The 20402-nt window shown below is 34.0% G+C and overlaps 4 protein-coding genes across 5 annotated transcripts; all 4 read right to left on the bottom strand.

Annotated features, from left to right (window-relative positions):
- Positions 1-4080: 4080 nt before the first annotated feature.
- Positions 4081-5267, bottom strand: LOC108340204 (fasciclin-like arabinogalactan protein 12). The gene has a single exon (XM_017577413.2). It carries the CDS (start codon positions 5196-5198, stop codon positions 4320-4322), a length of 879 nt encoding a protein of 292 aa, XP_017432902.1. The 5' UTR covers positions 5199-5267; the 3' UTR covers positions 4081-4319.
- Positions 5268-6680: 1413 nt separating this feature from the next.
- LOC108340206 (fasciclin-like arabinogalactan protein 11) lies at positions 6681-7806 on the bottom strand. The gene has a single exon (XM_017577416.2). It carries the CDS (start codon positions 7725-7727, stop codon positions 6876-6878), a length of 852 nt encoding a protein of 283 aa, XP_017432905.1. The 5' UTR covers positions 7728-7806; the 3' UTR covers positions 6681-6875.
- A 2437-nt stretch (positions 7807-10243) lies between these two features.
- On the bottom strand, positions 10244-11427 carry LOC108340203 (fasciclin-like arabinogalactan protein 12). Its single transcript, XM_017577412.2, has one exon. The coding sequence runs from the start codon at positions 11348-11350 to the stop codon at positions 10472-10474; it is 879 nt and encodes a 292-aa protein (XP_017432901.1). The 5' UTR covers positions 11351-11427; the 3' UTR covers positions 10244-10471.
- Positions 11428-15565: 4138 nt separating this feature from the next.
- On the bottom strand, positions 15566-17024 carry LOC108318849 (EPIDERMAL PATTERNING FACTOR-like protein 5). Of its 2 annotated transcripts, none has more exons than XM_052878325.1 (3): positions 16869-17024; positions 16528-16777; positions 15566-15746 (listed from the first exon to the last, which is right to left on the bottom strand). In XM_052878325.1, the coding sequence occupies exons 1-3, from the start codon at positions 16966-16968 to the stop codon at positions 15599-15601; spliced, it is 498 nt and encodes a 165-aa protein (XP_052734285.1). In that variant the 5' UTR covers positions 16969-17024; the 3' UTR covers positions 15566-15598. The 2 variants fall into 2 exon arrangements, with proteins under 2 accessions (XP_052734285.1, XP_017411631.1); XM_017556142.2 differs by having other exon boundaries at positions 15584-15746; positions 16528-16774; positions 16869-17021.
- Between the last annotated feature and the right edge of the window lie 3378 nt (positions 17025-20402).

Here is a 20402-nt window from a genome sequence, read left to right as displayed (position 1 = left end):
TAAATTAATTATTTTTCTGAAAATAAATTAATTGAAAAAAAATCTTGTAGATAATTTCTGAAGACAGAGGCCAAAAAGGAATAAAATATAATATATGGTAATTTGCTTAATTGCCTCAGAATGAATGTTTGGCTAACTAGGTTTATCAATATTTGTTGTTTGGGTTAAAAGGGTTGAAAGATAACAGATTTTAAAATAGTTTCAGTATTTATTAGAGATTAATGATTGCTTTTGGTTAAGTTTCATTTTTAATGTGCAACTAACAGACTTTAAAATGATAAGATTAAAAGAGAGAGAAAAAAAACTAATAAATATTTTGGAACTAACTAAGAATGATAATAAATTTTTGCGTGTTCAAAAATCTCTTCGAATATTGATAGATGATACTCAAAAATAGAACCTAAATACATGAAGGTTAATATCTAACTTTATTTCTAAATGGGATATATATATATATATATATATATATATGTGTATATATATATATATATGTGTATATATATATATATATGTGTATATATATATATATATGTGTATATATATACATATATGTGTACATATACATATATGTATACATATACATATATGTATACATATACATATATATATACATATACATATATATATACATATACATATATACATATATATATATATATATACATATATATATATATATATATATATATATATATATATATATATATATATATATATATATATATATGGGGTTTGCTAACGCGCGTACGCCTGTTTTTCAGTTGGTACATTTTAGCAATGTGTACCGGATTTTAGTAGACAAAAATATCCTTATATATCATGGATTCTAAGTTTTAAGGTTAAGGGTATTTTAATAATTTTCATTCTCAAAAGTAAAAAAAAAAAAAAGAAACCCCCCAAACCCTTACTCACCTCTCTTATTCCTCTCAACCCTTTCTCTTTCATCTTTCTCACTCCAATCTTTTCTCTGTCATCCCTACTGTAGCCCCAATTGAAAAAATCAGAAACAATTGCCGTTAAACAATCTTACAAAAAAATGATTTTATAATGAGTTTTCATCTTATAATTTTTGTATTATTTAATTTTATCCAATTTTCACAAGCATAAAGGAATTGGTAATTGACCTGGAAAAAATCAGAAATACTCGCTGTTAAACAATTTTTTACAAAAAATGATTTTATAATGAGTTTTTATTTTATAATTTTTGTCTTATCTAATTTTCACAGGCATAATGACATCAAAGGAATTGACAATTGGCTTGGAAAAAAATCAGAAACACTGGTTGTTAAACAATTTCTTACAAAAAATGACTTTATAATGAGTTTTCATTTTATAATTTTTGTCGTATATAATTTTATCTAGTTTTCACAAGCATAATGACATCCGAAAGAATTGATAATTGGCCTGGAGGGTTTTTTTAAAGATGATGATTCAACATATGCAGATGATGAAATTAGAGAGGTTAATGAAGATGGTGAAATTGAAGAGATCTTGAATGAACCTTTGCCTGAAGGTGAATATGTCAATGACTCAACTCTTTACAAAGACAAATTGTTTAAAGGCAAGTGTTTCTGATTTTTTCAATTGGGGCTACAGTAGGGATGACAGAGAAAAGGTTGGAGTGAGAGAGATGAAAGAGAAAGGATTGAGAGGAATGAGGGAGGTGAGTAAGGGTTTGGGGGTTTCTTTTTTTTTTTTAAGTTTTGAGAATGAAAATTATTAAAATATCCTTAACCTTAAAACTTAGAATCCATGATATATAAGGGTATTTTTGTCTACTAAAATCCGGTACACATTGCTAAAATGTGCCAACTGAAAAACAGGCGTACGCGCGTTAGCAAACCCCTATATATATATATATATATATATATATATATATATATATATATATATATATATATATATATATATATATATTATAATTTAGTTAAATTTTATGTTATTCATAAATTTTAGTATTTTTAAAAGATTTAAATTTTACATAAATAAAATTAATTATTCAAATTTAGTATGATTATAGTTTAGGGTTAGGCTTAGGTTTAAGGTTTAGGGTTATGATTTCGGGATAGGGCTTAGGTTTTGTGTTTAAGGTTGTGATTTAATGTTAATGTTTATGGTTAGGGCCTAAGGTTAGGGTTTAGGGTTAGGGGGTAGGTTAGAGTTTAGGATGTAAGGTTTATGGGTAGAGCTTAGGGTTAAGGCTTCAAGTTAAGGGTTAAAGTTATGGTTAGGGTTTAGGAAAATGGTTTAGGGATAGGATTTAGAGTTATGGTTTAGGTTAAGGGTTAATGTTTATGGTTGGGGTTTAGGGTTTGAGATTTAGAGTTAGGGTTATGGTTTAAGGTTTGAGTGTATGATTAGGGTTTAGAGTTTAGGTTTAGGACTTAGGGTTATGGTTTAGGGCTTAAGGGTTAGGGTTTATGGTTAATGATTAGGGTTAGGGTTATGGTTAATGTTTAGTGTTAGTGTTTATGATTTAGGGTTAGGGTTAAGGTTAAGTTAGGTTAGGGCTAGGTAAAGGGTTGGGTTTATGGTTAGTGTTTAGGGTTTATGATTTGGGTAAGGGTTGGGATTTAAGGTTAGGGTTAATGTTAAGATTAAGGTTTATGATTAGGGTTACTATTTAGGGTTAGGGTATGATTAGGGTTTAAAGTTTAGGGTTGATATTTAGGGTTAATGTTTAGGGTTAGTGTTTAATGTTAAGGTTAGGGATTAGGGTTAGAGATTAAAGTTATGGTTTTTGCTTATGGTTTAGGTGTATGGTTAGGTTTTAGGTTTATGGTTTAGGGTTTGAGTTAGGAGTTATGGTTTATAGGTTAGGGTTTAGGGTTAAGGTTAAAGGGTCAGGGTTTAAGTGTATGGTTGAGGTTAAGGTTGGGGTTAGGGTTAGTGTTTATGGTTTAGGGTCAGAGTTAGGGTTAGGGTTTATGGTTTAAGGTTTAGAGTTTTGGTGTATGGTTAGAGTTTGGAGTTTAGTGTTTTTGGTTTAGGGTTTCTTTTGTTACGTGTGAATTTTATGATTGAGGTAGATGTAAAATTCATTAATTCTTGTGAAAATTGAGTTCTAAATTTTTGGATGGAATGTGTTTTTCTATGTAAGGATTTCTTAGTTTTAAGATTGATTGGTTGTAGTTATTCTTTTGAATTTTGGATGCAATAAATTATTTTTATTGAAATCGGACAATATCATCATCACCTACATTAATGTGTAAGTGAAAATATGATCTGAAAGTGTTTAAAGAATATGGTAACCTTATTTTTCCAATATAATGAAAATAATTAAAGTAACGTATCATTTTATATTAATTATAATATGATTTTATACTAATAAAAATTTCCATGTGGAGACAAGACAAGTAAGGCATAGGACAAAATAACAACTATGTTATCTCCTTAATGAAATCAGTTGAAAAATAAAATGGTTTTGAACATTCAATAAAACAATAAAATTTAGTTACAAATAACTTAAAACTTAATTAAATTCTTTGTAATATGATTTTATTTTAAAATTTATATAAGAACAGTCTTTTAATTAATAAAAAAAGTGTACTGATATTGAAATTGAAAGATATTTTATTTATGAGTAGGCAATTTTTTAGCGTAAGAAATTATTTTTCTAACTACTTTTTTTTCTCAGTTGGTTTCGCTACTCCACAATACACAAAAGTCTTCTCCTTCCTATGATTGGTGCAATTACATTAACAGTTTATTTTCACAGTTACATGAATTGTTCCCTTGTAAACTTTCAAAGAAAGAAAGTTAATCAATCATATTAATATCATGTTAATCAATCATCAACTGTATTCTTAACAAATCATAATTTGGTGTCTTTTTAGCTTGTTAATGACATGACTATTATTTTCCAGCAACTTCAGGCAATGGCTAACAGATGGCAGAGCTTAATCTAAAGTTTACCCAGAAAAGAAGAAATCAATTTCTTTGGGAAAAAGGTGTATTTTTCTTTACTGCAGTTCAATCACTATTTGCTTATATTATGCACAAAAATATTCTTTTTCCACATCCTTTGGTTACAAACATTATATCTATTCATTGTGTAACTTCTGTAGTATGCTTACCAAATTGGAGATTTAAATCAGTAAAAATGGGGTGTAGTTTCCATTAATTTCTTCTTGATAAAACCATAGGTCAAGAAAAACCCTTAAATATATAGAGGGATACAGCAATCGGTCAAATTACACATCCCTTAATCCACTCTGATAAATTCACCAATACTCTTTGTCTCAACCAAACACTCTTAATCATTAACTGCATGGTAAGTAATGGTTTGGATTTTGGTAATCAACACACCCAGTTCTTGTCTACGAAGACAATGCAGTCACAAGAACTAGTCCAAGAACAAGGAAAACCCACTTTCCATGCATGTGGATTTTCATTGTTCCAGAATTCTCTTTTGTGGAACTAGTATCGGATGAATCTGAAGAGTCTGGAGAAATTGACTTCTCCTTATCCGCTTTAGGAGCCTTTGCTGATGGTTCTGGAGCCAATGAGGGTGCCTTTGCCGGTGCCTTAGCAACAGCAAAGAAGTCCATAGGAAGAAGCACCTTACCTACCTTGTAAATAGCAAGATGCTTATCTGTGTATACAATGCCTGTGATGGTGGTGTTAACCTCACCCGTTGAGATGTTCACACTCCCACCATAACTTATCACGTTCAGTTCCACCTTTCCAGGTTTAGCTCCTGCAAGGGTTCTCACAGGGTTGGTTAAAGTATCAAAGTTGGAGCTAGAAACATAGTCTGACAGAACATGGAACTGTAAGAGCTCCAGCTTTTGACCATCAGAAAGAGAGTTGAGGAAGCCTGCTTTGAGTTCAGAGAAGGAACTGTCATCAGGTGCAAGAATGGTGATGCCACCTGATTTAGTAGTGAGGATCTGTGCATTGAGTTGGTTGATCAATTGGGTGGTTTTCATGAGACGGATAAGGATGTTGAATGACTTGGCCTGCCTCAGGATTCCAACAATGTCAACAGCTGGAGTGTCAGGAGTGGCATCACTTGGTGACTGTGGCAATGAGGGAACCAATGGCTGGTTAGGAGCCTCAGCTGGTGGAGTAGGAGTAGGTTGAACTGGTTTAAGAGGGGCAGAAGCTGGTGATAATTGGGCTAAAGTGGTAGTGGAATACAGAAATGAAAGTAGAATTGCTAGTGAGAAGGACAAGACATATTGTTCTTTCATCATTTTGGTTTCGTTCAATGAAGGTTTGAATGAAGTTGGAAAGGAGTACAGATGATAGGAATTGTAATTGCAATGAGCTGTTGATGCATTGTTGATATGGTGGAGGTGGTTTTTATAGAGAATGTTTGGGAGTGGGAGACAATGATAGGTAGGTGAGAGAGTTTGTTTTAAAACCTTAAATTGTGATTTTTGAGCATACACTCTTGGTAGCTGGCAATGATATTGAGGTGTTGCATCAAAAATGATATATGGATGGAGCGTTGTTTTTTCATGATTGAAGGCCACACTGATCTCCCATCACAATCAATTTTAGTTTTTCTGCTGGAACCTCTGTTATCAAACAGAGCAATTTTTTGCAATGAAAATAGGGTGAAAGAAATAGCTATTGTGATGCACAAGTTATGGCATCTTTTGTAAAAACAATGTAGTTGGAGAAAGCGAACGGAATTGTGCAGAGGAAAACTGGAAAAACAGCAAGGAGCTGTTGCAATTGTTTTGTATATTCATAAGATGACATTTAGTTACAAGAATGAGACAGAAGTTAACGATACAAATCTATTCTTGAATTGTACAAAAAAAATTCATGTAACTCTTTTGGGATTTTGCACTTCTATAATTGGTTTGGAGAAGATAGTTTTTTCTTTTTACCATATTACCAAAAAAATTGTTTCTGATGCATGTTGATGAAAATACTTCAAGGAGGTTTTAATTTTGTTTTCTTTACTCAAACTTTTCAAGATTCAGTTCGTACTTCAAAGATAAAATCAAGCTTGAAATTCCAAGTTTAAAAGTTTGTTCTTTCACCCTGTTTTCCAATAATATAAAGATATTTATTACAATTTTGTTTCACACAAAAGGGAGATATCACATTCTTATGATATAAAGTTCTCCTATTTAGGTGTAGATGCACTCATGTTAAATATAATAGATGTTATTGCTTCTCTCACTTTGTGAGTCTTAACCCAAGAAAGTTTATTTCTTTTTCTTTCAAATATGAATTAAGCAAGGAATATTTACATATGATACATAATTTACCTTTTCAATTGTGATCTTAGACACCAAACTCAGTACAAATTTTAATTTAAGAGAATCTAATCTTTTGTTATGTTTATTTTGTTTCTGAAAGGGATGGTCTGAAGGCCTAAAAACTATAAGGAAAGTTACATTATAAACATCAACTAACAAAGGAATAGAAAGAAGAAAACTAGAAATAGACTCAAAAATCCGAAGAGGCGCCAAGACCAAATGGCCAACATTTCTTAAGGGTACATGAATAACCACAGTTTAGGTTCTCCAATGACTTTCTAATATGGAAAGTTCGCAATTAATCTGTTTAAAACAATACATTAGTTAATAAAAGATAGAATGATTATTTCCACTAGTTTCTTTATACGCCTACACATTTGCACAAAGATAAAGAGTAGTTCTTTTGCTGTTCATTCTTTTCTTAATCTGAACAAGGTAAGAGTGTAGTAATTTGATGCATAACGAAAAATTTAGGAATGATTATGGTTTAACAGCAACAGCTGAAATGTGAACAATTGAAGGATTCTTGCCCTTTCCATTACACCAATACACGAGAAACCAGAAAAAGACAGCAAAGTTTTAATGAAAAAGCAAAGAGAAATAAATTAACTGTGTGTTTGACGTATAAAAATGGCAGTGCAGCTGCGAAATGGATTAACCCCACATGGTTGCCACTGCCATCAAAGCTATGCCAAGTGACATAAACTTTGTTCCACCATGGCCGACCAAACTCACTGCCCCAGATTTATTCTGATCCTGCTTTGTTTCGCCTTGATCATCTTCAGAAGAATTTTCCTTGGCAGCTTTGGGAGCCTTTGCAAGAGATGAAGGAGCCAAAGCTGGAGCCTTACTGGTTGCAAAGAAATCTAGAGGAAGAAGCACCTTGTCGACGTGATAAATCCCAAGTTTGTTATCAGAGTATACTACCCCAAGAATGGTGGCATTGACGACCCCAGTTGAAATGTTGACACTGTTACCTAATGCATTCACGTTCAGTGGAAGCCTTACAGGGTCTTTACCAGCCACTGTCTGCACAGGGTTGCTAAGAGAATCAAAGTTTGAGCTGGAGACAAACTGTGGCAATATGTGGAACTGGACAAGTTCGATTTTCTGGCCTTCGTTGAGGGAGTTGAGGAAGCCAGCTTTGAGGTTTGAAAAGGCAGAATCATCTGGTGCTAGAATGGTTATGCCCCCAGTCTTGGCTGTTATGAGCTGTGAGTTGACGTTGTTGATGATTTCTGTGGTTTTGAGGAGGCGAATGAGGGTTGAGAACATTTTGGCCTTTTTGAGGATTCTAGTGATGTCATCAGGGACAGAGTCAGGAGAGTCTGGAGACTGAGGTAATGTGGGGGCTAATGGTTTTGGTGATGGTGCTGCAGCCTTTGGGGTATGGGGAGTTTTTGCTGCTGGGGCTTTTGGAGCTGCTGCAGGTGCTGGTGAAATGGCCAAGGTGGTAGACCAAAAGAGTAGGAACACTGATAAGGAGAAAAAGGTTGCTTGTTTCATCTTCCAGTTGCCAGCTAGAGCCTGTGGATGAGCTTTGATGAGTCTGGGAGAATGTGAATGATTTGAATTAATGATTCTTGCAATCTGTGTCTGATATTTGGAATGTGTGAAGGAGAGGGTTATATAAAGCAGAGATCAGAGGGTAAGGAAATGATAGGTTGGTGAAATTTGATAGCTGTGGAGGATATCTCAACTGTCATGGATCGTTATTGGAAAACTTACTAAGTAACTCTGTCACTAGGGATGGCAACGGGTGGGGTCGGGTACGAGTAGTGTCTACCCGCAATCCGACCCGCCAGTTAAAATCGTACTCGTTATTCGATTCGCTATTTGTCGGATACCCGTTTAAAAAATACTCGCGGATATTTTAAAACCCGCGGATACCCGCAAAAAATTAAAAAAAAATATTTAATACATTTTAAAAATAAAATTTAAATAAAAATACAAATATATATAATATAAATTAAATTAAATGTAATTAAAATTTAATTTTAATAAAATTTAAACTAATAAAATATAATTTTATTTTATTTTTAATTAAATTTAATTAAAAAAATATATAAATTATTTATTTTTTAATTTTTTGCGGATAACGGGTACTCGTGGAGCGGGTAGTATACTACCCGTACCCGACCTGTTTAGAAGCGGGTATTAAAATACCCGCTATTCGTTACCCACGGATAGTAAATATCCGCGGATAGTTACTACCCACCACGGATTTTACCCGCGGGTACCTGTGCCCGCGGGTAAAATTGCCATCTCTTTCTGTCACACACATAACAATTAATCTTTTGTATTCAAGTTTATATTAATTAATTATTGATTGTTTTAAAATAATAGGAACCCCAATAGAAACTCAAGAACCTCAATGAGAATTTGAGATTTTAATAAAACAAATTATTCATAACAAATCTAGATAAACTATATTGTATCATTTCTCTTTGTAATATTGCACTAAATATTCAAAGTAAAAGGTACTAAATAAAGAATTTAATAACAACTGTGCTTAAGCACCTGTAAAGAAAATTAAAAAATAAATAAATTGGACTGTATAAAAGTGTCCTCTTTAATACTCTTTAATGTGTTCTCTAATATTTTTTCAATAATCATTTTAATTTTTTAACTAATGCTTACCAGTGAAAAAATAGATGAAAAGAAATTATGGTCTTAACTCTTATGCAATAGAGTATTCAAAGAAAAAACTATTCATATATAATTGATCCAAAATGCATACAAAACCACATACACTACAAGATAAATATAAATAGACCATCATTTTCTTCTTGCCCTCGACATGCATATCATGTCAAGTCATGGCTCCACCATGAAAGCAACCCCAACAACAAACGACATTCACTTTACAAGTACGCTGTTGAAGTTCATGCAACCACCAGAAGCCTCCACCGGAATACCACTGTCATCATCAATATTTTTGTTAGTATCACCACTTTCTAGAAAGTAAAAATCTCATTTTTCTAACACAGAAAGGTTAACCTTTGCTCTGTAAACAATTTTCAGTTACCTATCATAGAAAGTTGGTGCATCAAGCAGGATTGGTGGTGAGAGACCGAGGAGAACTGAGTTGAAATTGAGAAGTGGAAGAAAAGAAGTATTGGCTGGTATGTGAACATCTGCAACTATTTTACTTTCACGTCATAATTCATAGGTTGTCATCATACATCAGTTGGATTTGGATGCATGGATGGATCTATGAAAATCTCACCTGAAAGCGCCATGGCGACAGTGTACTAGTTAACATTTACATCAATAAAAATTGATACTCATGTCTTGATCACTGACAGGTGTTTGATTGTGCAGAGAACTTGTATTAGGTGAGATGGTGAGATCTGCCACTCTCTCTTTCACTGTATGATATAAAAATCTAAAAGAGTAAATCATGTACTTTGGTCTACATTGCTTGGAACAGAGCTTGAAGCCTCGTCAAAATAGAAAAATATGTTGCAAACATTCATATATTTCGGTTTAATGTTTAATTTTCCTTTGTGTTATAGGTTAAGTTTATGTTGGGATTGAAAATTCAGTTCTCTAACCAATGTCGCGCCGTAAACATAATATCATAAATGTGTTTAAGTGTGAATGTGAAATCTCACACTATACAAGTTAGAAGGATCCGAGTTATGTGTGGTGTGAAGTTTCATTGGTGAAAATCTACCTGGTATTTTTTCACCTTAGATTTCCTACTGTGCGTGTTTGGACGTTGGAAACTCAAAAGTACTTTTACTCTCAAAGCTAAGCAACACTGTTGCAAGACAACTGAAGTAAAGATAAATAAGAATTCACACTATCATTGAACTTATTTCTCCACAGTGCAAATAAATTTTCTCCTTCCAAGATTCGTGTAAAGTTTACATTGTTGGTTTTCTTAAAGGAGGACATAAATCCTTCCCTGTAAAGAAAGAAAATTAGACATTGTTGATTTTGACATGTGTGTTGATTAAAGGGAAAATTAGCTTTAATATGCAAAACCAATGTTTAACAAAAATTGGAGGCTTAAGTTGGCAAAAAGATTTTATTAGTTTCTTCTTCAAAATACATGAGAAAGCTTGTAACCATTATTTAATAAACAATAAACTAAAGGCACAAAACTTAAATTAATAGAGGAAAAAATCACTCTGATAAACTCTCCACATTCACTCCTTTCTCGCAATCACAAAACATTACATTCTTCATCATGAAAGATATACTACATATAAATCTGGTAAATTCCGCAAAACCTATTTGATTTATGATAACAATGCAATCAGGAGAACAAGTCCAAGAACATGGGACAGCCACTTTCCATACACATTGATTTTCACAGTGCCAGAGGTATCATTGGTGGAATTAATCTCAGATGATTCTGAGGAATCCGGAGACAGTGACTTCTCCTTATCCGCTTTAGGAGCCTTTTCCGAAGATTCTGGTGCCAAAGAGGGTGCCTTTGCAGGTGCTTTAGCAACAACAAAGAAGTCCATAGGAAGAAGCACCTTCCCTACCTTGTAAATAGCAAGATGCTTATCTGTATATACAATGCCAGTGATGGTGGTATTAACCTCACCCGTTGAGATGTTCACACTACCTCCATAACTTATCACATTCAGTTCCACCTTTCCAGGTTTAGCTCCTGCAAGTGTTCTCACAGGGTTGGTTAGAGTATCAAAGTTGGAGCTAGAAACATAGTCAGAAAGAACGTGGAACTGCAAGAGCTCGAGCTTTTGGCCATCAGAAAGAGAGTTGAGGAAGCCTGGTTTGAGTTGAGAGAAAGAACTGTCATCAGGTGCAAGAATGGTGATGCCACCTGACTTAGTGGTGAGGAGCTGTGCATTGAGTTGGTTGATCAATTGGGTGGTTTTCATGAGGCGGATAAGGATGTTGAATGACTTGGCCTGCCTCAGGATTCCAACAATGTCAACAGCTGGAGTGTCGGGAGTGGCATCACTTGGTGACTGTGGCAATGAGGGAACCAATGGCTGTCTAGGAGCCTCAGCGGGTGGGGTAGGGGTTGCTTGAACTGGTTTAAGAGGGGCAGAAGCTGGTGATAATTGAGCTAAAGTAGTGGTGGAATACAAAATGGAAAGTAGAAGTACTATTGGAAAGGAGAAAACAGGTTGCTTTTTCATCATGGTTTTTGTTTTGGGGATTGAAGGGTATAATGGTAGATTAGAGGAAAAGAATGCAAGTGGTAGGATTTTTATTGGGAATGAGAACTTGATGCATTGATGATATGGTGGAGATGGCTTTTATAGAGCGAGAGTGGGAGTGGGAGACCGTGATAGGTAGGTGGGAAGGCTTTGTTTTCAAACTTAAAATTGTGATTTGTGAACATACACACATTTGTAAGCTAGAAAAAGATATTGAGGTTTTGCATCAACTATCTACTGATGTATTATTAGGCATAATGCATTTTAATGATCGAATGCCACACCAATCTGCCATCGAAATCATAAATAGGATTTTTTAGGCCATTGTAATTAAAGAGTGTTTTCTTTTTTCTGTGAGGATATATTGGGTGAAAGAAAGACTGCTTGATCAAACAGTTCAAGCAATAGAAACAGACGCAAATGAAACATAAAATGGGTCTGGTATGTTGTGGAAGTTACACTCCTAAAACTCTACATTTGTACATAATGCATATTATTTGGGTTGGAAGTCACATATGAAGTAATGTATATTCTATACATAGTGGGCAAGGATGATGAAGATTAAGGGTATACATATATCAAAGCTATGCAATTGTTTTATTTGATACAAAAGTGTTCTCCAGATTTTAGAGAAACTTTATCTGTATGTAACTGACTAAACTTTGGACAGGGAATCTCATAGCGGTCTCGTTCTGATTGTGGTCTTCTACCAAGGAAGAAATTGGCGAGTACTGTTATTATCAATAATTGTGATAAAAGATTCGTGAAGGATTTATTAATATTCGAATAACTTGGTTTCTAGCTTGGAGATGTATCCAGACAAGCCAAAAATGTTTCGTAAGGGAAATAGTGATTACATGTTCTACATATACACCAAGACTTAATTAGTCATGGAGAAAAGTTTCAGTTTCTTTTTAAAAGTTTCAAGTCATAAATTTTGAAAAACTGCCTTAAAATAAATTCACTACTACAATATTAACTCTATGTCAGGTATTTTTTGTTTTTTTTTTGTAAAATATTTTGTTGTCATGTGTTAGATTCTTGATATTTAATGTCTTGATTTCAATTTATTCTCTTTATATTTTTTTTATTCAATTTAATTTCATTTTTTAAAATAAAACAATATTGTCCTTCTTAAATTTATTATTTGTATAAATAATTCATTAAAAAAGATTAGATTTATTATTTATATAAATGATATCAATTAATTCATTCTTATAAAAAATATGGATTAATAATATATTAATTTTAAATACTTTTTTAAAAGTACTTAATTAGTTTTAATCTTATAAAAAATAAATTAATAATATATAATAATATAATATATTAAAAAAATATTTTTAATAAAAATATTTGTATAATACTCTACCAACAATTAATCTAATCTTAATTTAAACAGAAAGAATTCTATTTTGAAACTTCGAAGTAAAAAATAAGACTATTACAGATCATTCTTAACTTCCGAGTTTCCTCTTTCATAAAACTATGAATAGACTGTTTTGTATGACACGTTTTTCCTAGTTGACTAGCAGAAGGCCTTTTTACATTGCCCAATGAGGAATCATCTTCAACGAGTGTCAGAGACTTGGGAAAGTGCAGAGTGCTATTCAGACAAGTCCAATTAGCAACAAGTTTATGCACAACCTTTTAATGCAACTTTGTGGATGTGGCAAACCTTTTAAAAGCCTCTTAGCCTCACTCGTTGATGACACCAAACTTTCTCCAACTTCACTAAGTTTAATTAATACTAATGAGTATGTGTGAAAGAACTTTCATATCTTTAGTAAAAGCAGCACTACTGCTGAAGATCACAGTGCAAAACAAAAACAAGAAGAAGACATTGCTCGACAAATACTAGTTTTGTTCACCAAGATAACCATGTTTCCCTTCCTCTCCATCAACAATGACAGATTAGATTAAATACTTTTTATTTTTTTCAGTTTTAATTAATTTAATTGAATATTATATTAATAGAATGAATAATTGGAAAGCTTATTAGAATAAGAATAAATTAAATACTTTTATTTTTCTTAAGATTTTAATTAATTTAATTGAATATAGTTATTTATATTAATAGAATGAATAATTAAAAAATTTATTAGAATATAGGACAATATTTCTTCCTTTGGACATTTTTATTGTGGCACATGCAAAGCCTCCCTCATTGGCTCTAGAATCTTCAACTGACGCATCAAAGTCACCTAAAGCTGAAAAAGATGAATCATTATCTACGAAAAGTCAGTGCCACTTGGACTAGGGCTTGCAGTTGTGGCTACCACCATGTAAACATGACGGAGACATGTGGATTTTTTTCGTTCTTTAAACCACGCATGTTCCTTTTATGTATGTTCCTATTTTGTTTCTCATTCAGTACGATGTGTTAGCTTATGTAAAAGGCTTGCATGATTGTCTCTCTTTTTCATAAAATATAACGTAGAACACACAGCAAATAGTCTTCTTAGATTTTGTCTTTTAGAACTTGCAAACTAATAATGTGCTACTTTTATCATTTGATAATACACTTTAGAATGGTTTACTCCTAAGCAAAGAAATAAATCCCCATTGGAGCCAAAAGAATTCATAAGACATAAGAACAAACAAGCGATGGAAGCGCAAAATAAAAATCCAAGCAAAGAATAATTATACTCTTATTACACACATTTATCACTTATTTCATGTAAAATGCAAATTCGGTATCAGTATGAATACACAATAATGAATCTATAAGTTGTACAGCTTGCCGTCACACATGCATTTCCAGACCTCAGGTTTAGGTTCGCTGTGCTCGGAAGCAGAGTCTGTTTGCGTCAGAACAGGTGGCAATGGTACAACGATTGGTTTGCACGGTGTGCAGTTCTCACACCTCAAAAAACAGGTTGGTGGTCTTGATCCTATAACCATCTTAGGCCTACCCGTTGATGACACCAAACTTTCTTCAATTTCACTATCTGCCATGATGAGGTCAAATTAAGTTTTGTTTCATGATACTTTCTACGTTCATTTAACACGGAACATAAGATAAAATAATTATAAAAGTGTAAATTTTTATATTTTAAAAAGAAAAAAAAACATTAAGAAAGGATAATATCAAATAAATATAAAAGGTTTAGACGTGGCAAATAATCGTTTTTGAATACAATTATATAAAAGTTAATGATTTTATAGCCAAAATGACAGTTTAAATAATAACAAAGAGTATAGATCTATGAAAGAAACTGATACCCTTGGTAGAAGCAGCACTGCTGTTGAAGATCAGTGTGTAAAATAATATCAATAACAAGACCTTACTACAAAGACGAGTTTGGTTCACTGTGGTATCCATGTTTCCTTCCTCTCTAACAACTCCAAATTATTCAAGGTTGCCTTCTGTTCTTCACTCTCCGACCATGTATTTATATAACCAAATTCTCAACTTCCTACTCTTAATTAAAAATAAAAAATAATATTATAAAATCCTATAACCAAATAATGTTATGAATGATTTAATAGCATTTTATAAATACTAATTGCTTTATCTTACTAGTAATTTTTAGTATCATTTTTACCTGATAATAATAATTACATTTATAAAAGTATTACTAAATTCCTTTACTGCAATTTTTTCCATAGGAAATATTCCAAATGTGTTTTAATAAAGAATTAATATTATCAAAGTACTAGTTTAGTAATTTTTTTTATTAAAGATAACCTTATAAACACGCCCTAGATTTTTTAGTATAATATTAATTTGCGGCAAAGGTTATAAAACAATTATATTGATTAAATGTTTACTCTTTTTTCTTTTGGTAATTAATCCTGTGAATGAGATTTCAGTCGTTTCTGGAAAGTTTTGGCCATGAGAGAGAATGTAAGGACAATGGAGAAATGTTCAAATTATTTCCTCGGTGAGTATTGTATTAAATTTCATTCTGTTTTTAACTAGACAGTGGTTGGCAGCATTACACAACATTCTGGTCGTGTTTACGAACGAAGGTGTGAAAAAGATAGAATAATATTTTTGAATTATGGGTGTTTTGAGAGAGACATTGTTAATTTCTTTTGGTTATATATGTTGGAGATGTCATAGAGCAATCTTCCCTGAAAAGGTGGAATCAGTACTATCCCATTAAAGAGAATATTTAGAGGAATCACTACTTTTCTGTAGAAGAGAATATATAGTACTTCTTTATTTCCCTTTGACTGTCATCTTTTTTACAAGCACGATCGGAAGATGGAACATCATGAGTTTTTTTAATGTAAATTCACAAGAATGTCTTCATGTACTTGTGTTTGAGGTGGTGAAATAATTGATGAGTCTGATCCTCTACCACTTGGAAAAAAGTTGTACAGTCTTTCAGTCATAAAGAAGCATATGCTGTGGTTCCAATTGTATGTGCACCTGAGATTGTTTTCAAACAGAAAAGGTGATAGATCTTTTAGCAAAAATTATACTAAACAGATATAAATGGAATATATGCAATTATTCAGAATCATAGGTACTAAGTTTATGAATAAATTAAAAGATTACTTAAAAGATTATGATCTCATATCCGTGTTCCAATACGAATCCTGCAATAAGTTATACTCTTTTTTCTTTATCTTTTTCATCACAATTTCTGCAAAGCCTCCCTCCTTGGCTCCACAACCTAAAACTGATAAAGATGTCTCGTCTTCTTCAGATTCCTCACACGTTAATCCCACCGCGAACAAAGCTCCGGCACCGACAAGATCACCAAGTACGGAAAGTTAGTGTCACTTGGACTAGGTCTTGCACTTGTGGCTATCACAATGTAAACTTGACAGGGACAGTTTGATTTTTTTCCCACTCAATACGATGTGTTAGCCTATGTAAAAGCTTGCGTGATTGTCTCTTTTTTCATAAAATATATAGACATACATACAACTGTTGCTTAATTAACGTGCCAGTTTGATCATTTTAATGTTACACTTTAGAACGGGTTGAAAGGGCTAAGAAATAAATAACCATTGGGGACAAGAAGAATTCATAAGACAGAAGAAGAAACAAGCGATGGAAGAGCAAATAGAAAATCCAAGCACAGAATAATTATAGTCTGATTGCAAACATTTAAATGTGAAGATATCACTTAATGTAAAATGTAAATTAGATATCCAGTACGAATACATGAACATGATGATAAATCTATGGATCTGGATCGTACAGCTTGCCGCCACACGTGCATTTCCAGATCACAGCCTGAGGCCCAAAGTCATCGGATCGCTGGAAGGCTGTGTTAAGTTGCTCAGAGGTAGAGAGGGTTTGCAGTGGAACAGGAGGTGGAAATGGTACAACAATTGGTTTGCAGGGTGTGCAATTGTCACACCTGGAAATGCAGGTTGGTGGACTTGATCCGATAAGCATCTTAGGCCTACCCGTTGATGACACCAAACTTTCTTCACTTTCACTGGCTACTATCACAAACACGATGAAGTAAAATAAAATTGTTAATGATTTTACAGCTTAAGTAACGATAAAGAAAATATGTATGAAAGAAGTTGATACCCTTGGTAGAAGCAGCACTGCAGCTGAAGAAGATCATTGTGCACAATAACATTAACATGACTATGCTACAAAGACGTGTTTGGTTCCCTATGGTATCCATGTTTACCTTTCTCTCTATGAACTCCAAGCTCTGCGACCATGGATTTATATACTTGTGTTTGAGGTGCTGAAATAAATGAAGGATTCCTTTTCCTTTTCACTGTTTCATCTTGCCACAAAATATTCTTTCTCACTGTTGACAGAAAATAACTCTTATATTTTTTTAGTAATATTAATTTCCGGAAAAGGTTATAAAACAATTATCTTGATTAAATGTTTACTCTTTTTTCTTTTGGGCAATTAATCCCGTGAATGAGATTTCAGTCCTTTCTGTCGATTTCTCAATTAATCCCGTGAAGTTAGAACTTATATCTTTCAAGTTGATATGGCTTCTTTGCAACTACGTTGTATTTTTCCATTTCTCAGTTCTATTCTCTCTGTCAAAGGCTATCTATACATTTCTTCTTTTGCGTTTCTCAATTACTATGATTCCTTCTGTTCTAACTTCATTTTCCAAAATGGCCCGATTTCTCATTTGGTTTCATGCCTTTGTCCAGTGTTCTCTATTTGGTAATTAACATCTTAAATTCGTAATATCTTTAACCTAAACCCCTTTGTGATTCAAAATTTGAATTTTGTTTGAGTTTAAATCGATCTACTTTGATATTTCAGGGTTCGGATTTGAATTTGAAAAAAATATATCAGTGGTGAACTTTGGCACTTACTTTGATTTATCAGTTTCTGCATACTGTGCACACTCTATAGTGTCTTTTATCACTGAAAAATACTTGTTCACATGTATATTTTACACTGATATGTTATTTTGAATTTCAAATTCAAATTTGTAGTGACTATTGATGTATATTTTATAGATAATTAATATTATCTATAACTTTTGGCACACTTTACTTGTTATTTTATTAAATGGGATCAATTTACTTCTGAATGTATGTAATGAGGTCAACTTTAAAATATAATAAGATTTGACGAAGTCATGCAAAGGAAGACAAACATGTGAGTGTGTAGTTCTATCATGTAGTACAACCTCAGTTCAGATGTCATGAGTTAATACAATTTTAGGATGTTTTTTTTAAGTAAAATGGTCTACTTGTTGGTATCAAATATACTTTTATTGAAAATAAAAGCTTTCAAAAATACTAGAAACACTCTTAACTCTTACGGTGGTGCACACAATCATCACAACTCACAATAACTCAACACAATAAATAACATACTCACTTTCTCTCTTCACGGTGGTGCTACACCAATTTTTCCGTGGTTCTCCTTCTCTTCCCACACACTCACACAGCTTTCTTTCTCTACTGCACTTTTGCTTATTTCTTTCTCGGTGGTGGTGGTTTTTCTTTGCACATCTTGCTCTCATTATATAACCAATAAAAGAACTAAACTCCAAGAAATATTGGTGCAGATTTTCGGTGCTTCAGCAGACAAGGAAAAACACTTTCCTCAAAATCCTCAACTTTTACAAAGTAGGGAACATTGGCTTCCTTATTCAACAAGTGGGCCCCATCCATTTAACGTTTACCCAACAAAATTCCCCCGTAAACGTAAATGGGTCTTGAGTTTTTCTCATCCTACACCAAATTTACTCATTCCAGTATTACTTGGATTCTTCCTGTCGAACATCTCTTTTGCTTCGGTAGTCTTCTTCTTGACCTTGACTCTCTTCTTCTTGACCATAACTGATTTTTCACTAATTGGATTCATCTCTACACTTTCATCTATTCTATTCGCCATACTGCTGAAATTTTCAGCCTCCGATCGCAGTGCGACACTTTCCGTTGCACTTTCTTTTAGTTGCTTCGTCATTTCTTTCTTCTCACGAAAAATATCATCTTCCAAGTGGTCAATTTTATCACGCTTCTCTGTAGCATCCTGATCCATCATCTTTAATTGCTTTAATGAATCATGTAATTCGGACATCGTAGTTTCCGCGGCAACACGGGCTCGACGCTCTCGATCCAGCTCTGCAAGAACCTCTTGAAATTTCTCTACAGAAACATAATCTGAGTTTCCCACTTTCTCTGATGGACTTTCCGGACTGTCCACCTGCTCCTCTACACTATCTGGCAAAATCATCAGCAAACTCTCCATTGTGCTTTTTGTTGAGCTATCCACCACGCTCTCTGCTAGCTCCTTCGAGCTATACAAACTGACCAAACACCTTTCTAGACTGTCTGATCTCCATGACTTTGCATAATCTGGATGCGTCTCGACATCCGATCTCCACAACTCTTCACACCTCGGACGCATCTCGGCATCCGGTTTCCACATCTTCACGCAACTTGGACGCAGTTCAGCATTCGATCTCCAACTCCTCAATGCAGTGTCCGGGCTCTTTCTCAGCAACGCTGCGTCTGGGCTCCTTGCCATCAACAAAATTCCTAACTCTTCACTTTCTTTCTCCGCTTCCTCCGTATGGAGATTCATCTCCTCCTTTTTCTCAGCCCTACAATATTTTGCTATATGACCGGGCTTACCACAATTATAGCACTCAGCCGATCTACAGTTATATGCATAATGGCCGTGCTTACCACATCTAAAGCACTCTACACTTGACCGATCTCCTCGGCCTTTCCATTGTCCTCGGCCACGCCAATTCTGCCGACCGGTTTGCTCTTCCTCATCTTCATAATCACTTTGGCCTTGACCTCTTCGTCCTTGGCCTCTTCCTCCAGGATCACCTCGGCCTTGAGTGTTCCGAGCTCCTCTCCTCAGATCAAACTTTGCCTGAAGTGCCTGATCAAGTGGCTGATACAACTTTCTTCTCCGTTGTTCGTGCGCCTCCAAAGATCCTGCAAGCTCTTCAACCGAGAGTTTTGACAAGTCCTTTGACTCTTCAATGGCACACACAATGCTCTCAAAATCATCTGTTAACGATCTCAGAATTTTCTCCACAACCCGACTAGCTGGTAACTCCTCTCCGTTTCTACAGATTTGATTTGCCACTGCTTCCACCCGAGATATATACTCGGTTACTCTTTCTTTTTCCTCCATTCTCAAACTTTCAAACTCGCCTCTGAGAGTTTGGAGCCTGACTTGCTTGACTCGGTTGTCACCTTTGTATACTTTCTCCAGAATCTGCCACGCTTCTTTTGAAGATTTTGCATTTACTATCTTCTCAAAGCCAGATTCATCCACAGCTCGGTACAAAATGTATAGAGCTGATTTATCCTTCACACACGTTTTCTTCAACGCTGCAAGTTGAGCAACCGTCTGTGCTTCGTCATCTGTGGGTTCTTCATACCCACTCTCCACTACATCCCATACGTCTTGGGATCCCAAAAGAGCTCTCATTTGCACACTCCAATTATCAAAGTTGACTTTCTTTGTCAATTGAGGAAGGGACACACTGTTTGCAAGGTTTGCCATTTCTCACTCTTTTTTTTTATTTCTCGGACACTCAAGTTCTCACAGCTCTGATACCAATTTGTTGGTATCAAATATACTTTTATTGAAAATAAAAGCTTTCAG

This window comes from Vigna angularis, chromosome 5 (assembly GCF_016808095.1).
Source record: "Vigna angularis cultivar LongXiaoDou No.4 chromosome 5, ASM1680809v1, whole genome shotgun sequence".
Classification (NCBI taxonomy): Eukaryota; Viridiplantae; Streptophyta; class Magnoliopsida; order Fabales; family Fabaceae; genus Vigna; species Vigna angularis.
Note: the sequence above shows the minus strand (reverse complement) of the source record. Positions and strands in the feature narration are given on the sequence as shown.

Coding starts and splice junctions, on each gene's coding strand:
- LOC108340204 (XM_017577413.2), bottom strand. CDS start 5,198: ATGATGAAAGAACAATATGTCTTGTCCTTCTCACTAGCAATTCTACTT.
- LOC108340206 (XM_017577416.2), bottom strand. CDS start 7,727: ATGAAACAAGCAACCTTTTTCTCCTTATCAGTGTTCCTACTCTTTTGG.
- LOC108340203 (XM_017577412.2), bottom strand. CDS start 11,350: ATGATGAAAAAGCAACCTGTTTTCTCCTTTCCAATAGTACTTCTACTT.
- LOC108318849 (XM_052878325.1), bottom strand. CDS start 16,968: ATGGATACCATAGGGAACCAAACACGTCTTTGTAGCATAGTCATGTTA. Junction 16,778..16,868: donor CAGTGCTGCTTCTACCAAGG/GTATCAACTTCT, acceptor TGTTTGTGATAG/TAGCCAGTGAAAGTGAAGAA. Junction 15,747..16,527: donor TGCACGTGTGGCGGCAAGCT/GTACGATCCAGA, acceptor AAACAATCTCAG/GTGCACATACAATTGGAACC.